Source organism: Rhincodon typus, chromosome 13 (assembly GCF_021869965.1).
Source record: "Rhincodon typus isolate 14 chromosome 13, sRhiTyp1.1, whole genome shotgun sequence".
Taxonomy (NCBI): domain Eukaryota; kingdom Metazoa; phylum Chordata; class Chondrichthyes; order Orectolobiformes; family Rhincodontidae; genus Rhincodon; species Rhincodon typus.
Window position 1 is genome coordinate 29,727,967 of NC_063344.1, and position 3,213 is coordinate 29,731,179.

Sequence of the window (3,213 nt, forward strand, 5' to 3'; positions counted from 1 at the left end):
CACCCCCATCCCCATCCCCATCCCCATCCCCATCCCAGGCCCCAAGACTTTCCACATCAAGCAGATGTTCACCTGCACATCTGCTAATGTGGTACACTGCATCCGCTGTTCCTGTTGTGGCCTCCTCCACATCGGGGGAAACCAAGTGGAGGCTTGGGGACTGCTTTGCAGAACACCTACGCTTGGTTCGCACTAAACAACTACACCTCAACAACTACACCTCCCAGTCACGAACCATTTCAACTCCCTCTCCCATTCCTCAGACATGTCCATCCTGGACCTCCTGCAGTGCCACAACAATGCTACCCTAAGGTTGCAGGAACAGCAACTCATATATTCCGCTTGGGAACCCTGCAGGCCAATGGTCTCAAAGTGGACTTCACAAGCTTCAAAATCTCCCCTCCCCCTACTGCATCCCAAAACCAGCCCAGCTCATCCCCACCTCCCTAACCTGCCCTTCCTCCCACCTATCCCCTCCTCCCACCTCTAACCTCATCCCGCCCCCTTCACCTGTCCGTCATCCCTGGACTGACTTATTCCCTCCCTACGCTCACGTTTACTGGCGCCATCCCTGCCTCTTTGACCTGTCTGTCTCCTCACCACCTATCTTCTCCTCTATCCGCCTCCCCCTCTCTCCCTATTTATTTCAGAACCCCCTTCCCCATTTCTGAAGGGTCTAGGCCCGAGATGTCAGCTTTCCTGCTCCTCTGATACTGCTTGGCCTGCTGTATTCATCCAGCTCTACATCTTGTTCTGTTTCCTACCCCCACTGGTTATGACTTTTTTTTAAAAGAAAAAAAAGGTCACTATTTAATGAAGTAATTGGCACTTGAGCAGTTGTGTTCCTTTGGGGATGTGGATAATAGCCACAACTCTATAGAGCAGAGATGTAACTGACAACCACCACACAAGCTGCAGAACTAAAAAGGTTGTGTTGGCAATTGTTTACTGCCCATGCATGTTCAAAAATAAATAATCAACAACTGACTAATCAGGAGTGGCTCAACATGTTTAAGCACTACAGTCAAAAGGAGCAATTTTATCTCCTTAAATAGAAAATTAGCTTCTCGTGATAAAGGCAAAAGGAAATGCAAGGATAATGGCAATGCCTCCATGAAGAAATCATTGAGCTGTACGCAGACATAGCCAGTTCTGGTTAAAGTTACAATGCAGAATTGTGATGAAAGGGAAAAAAGTTTTGCCTGCAACTATGTCCTATATTAGGATATTTTAAAAAGTGAGGTATTGTCAGCTTCTTTCAAAATGCTATCTTAACTGCTGAATATTTCAGATTTCCAACGTTTGCTGGGCTCTGAAATACAGACAGAAATGGGTAAGGCATCAAAGAGAGTTAGGAGACGGGCAACTCAGATTACCTTTTTGAAGTTGACTTGTGCTAGTTTTAAGACAAAGTGACTTAACTGGGGTTTGGTTATGATACAATATGGATTTAACAAGCTTAAAAAACCAAATCTGTAGAAAATTTCTACACAAGTGTTAGAATGCTTTATTTTAAAAATGTACTTGTGTGTTTAGAGATAAGCAAGCACAACACCTTAAAGAATCTGCACAGAAGCTCAGTTATACATCTGGTCCAACAGTTACTACTTTTGGTCAATAGCTTTGGAAAGATATTTACAGACAGTTTTTCCCCTTAAAACATTTTAATGTTGTACATAATTTACTAGTGTTGGTGAAATAAAGCCAAATTTTTCAAATTGCAATACATAGAAAGCAAGCAACAGAATCTTGTGTCCATTTCAACACATTTAATGATCTTGCTGAATTTATTCAGCCTTTAACAGCTTCATATCCTTGAGATGTCCGTCTTCTATCAATTGTATACATAATGATCACAGTTAGGATCAATCCTGCCAAAGCGATTCCCACTAATACTGGAATTATTTTGCTCTCAGCATCCACGTCACATTTTGCCTCTGCAACCAGAGTCAGAGGGCAGCCATTAACTTCAGGTATGAAATTTAAAAAAAGTCAGTCAGTCATGCATAATCTGGAAATAGTAATTGAAGAGTGAAGCAAGACTCACTTCTTCCAAACACTCATGAAATACTCCTGTGACAGTGCAGGGGGTGGGGGGAAAAAAAAAAAAAACAACACTTGATGGGCATTTTCTTTAAGAAACTCAGATTTGGAGGTTTCATATCAAGGCATGATGCATGCTCATGCATGATCAGCGTCCAGACCCAAATATGAAGTTACTTGGAGTGAAAAAAGTAACTTTCCAAATAAAAACCACAATAAGTTTCTAGTTGGTAGAAAATGATTAACAGTTTTGCTTCTCTATTCAGTTGGAATTCAGACAAGAGAATTTGAACATTAAAACCCAAGTGATGCATGCTCTGAATGAGAAGTTTCTGAAAGACAGATTGGGTTGAACTATAAGCATAGTGCATCAGCTATCAACCAACCATGCACGAGTACAGAACCCTGTGATGTCCTGAGGTCTTCATGGTCAGATCAAGCAAATATCTAGCACCTTAAAAAGTTTAGACTATTTGGAGAATGAACATTGCAGAAACTAAACCAGGATATCAGAAGTGAATTCAGTGTCAGTTTTGGAAAAAAAACCCAAAAACCAAAAGAAGTATAGCACAGGAACAGGCCTTTTGGCCCTCCAAGCCTATGCCAATCATGCCCTAACTAATCTAAAAACAAAATCTTTCGCTTTTTGTCTGTATCCTATTCCATCTCTATGCATGTAACCATCTAGATGGCTCTAAGTCACCATGCTCACTTCCACCAACTCCTCTGGCAGCATGTTCCGGGCTCCTACCACTCTGCATAGAAACTTCTCATCTCCCTTCAACTTTCCCCCTCTCACCTTGAACTGGTGTCCCCTCATAACTGAGGCTTCAATACTATGAAGCAGCCTCTGACTATCCAGCCTATCTATGCCTCAAATTTGTAGACCTCTATCAGGTCTCCTCTCAGCTTCCATCTTTCTAGTGAAGGAATCCTCGCATTTTGAATCTTTCCTCATAGCCAATGCCCCCCAAGACCAGGCAACATCCTGGTGAACCTTCTCTGTACTGTGTCTAAAACCTTCACATCTTCTGGTCATGTGGCAACCAAAACTGCACACCATACATCAAATGCAGCCTGACAAAGGTTTTAATAAACATGGTTCCATGTTTACTGAAATGTGGATCTGCATGCCCGGAACCATCCGACTGTTGGTGGTCCCGGGGGGGG

The 3,213-nt window shown here is 42.6% G+C and overlaps 1 protein-coding gene across 2 annotated transcripts in view; it reads right to left on the bottom strand.

The window, feature by feature from the left end:
* Positions 1–3,213, bottom strand: part of LOC109924935 (lysosome-associated membrane glycoprotein 3) — a 20,790-nt gene that overhangs the window by 6,184 nt on the left and 11,393 nt on the right. Inside the window, exon 6 of one of the 2 annotated variants that reach the window (XM_048604739.1) lies at positions 1,484–1,937. The exons of the other annotated variant lie outside the window; for it this stretch is intronic. Coding sequence (XP_048460696.1) covers positions 1,792–1,937 — 146 coding nt within the window. The 3' untranslated portion in view covers positions 1,484–1,791. Of the gene's footprint in view, positions 1–1,483; positions 1,938–3,213 lie in introns of those variants that run through there. 2 annotated transcript variants of the gene reach the window in all.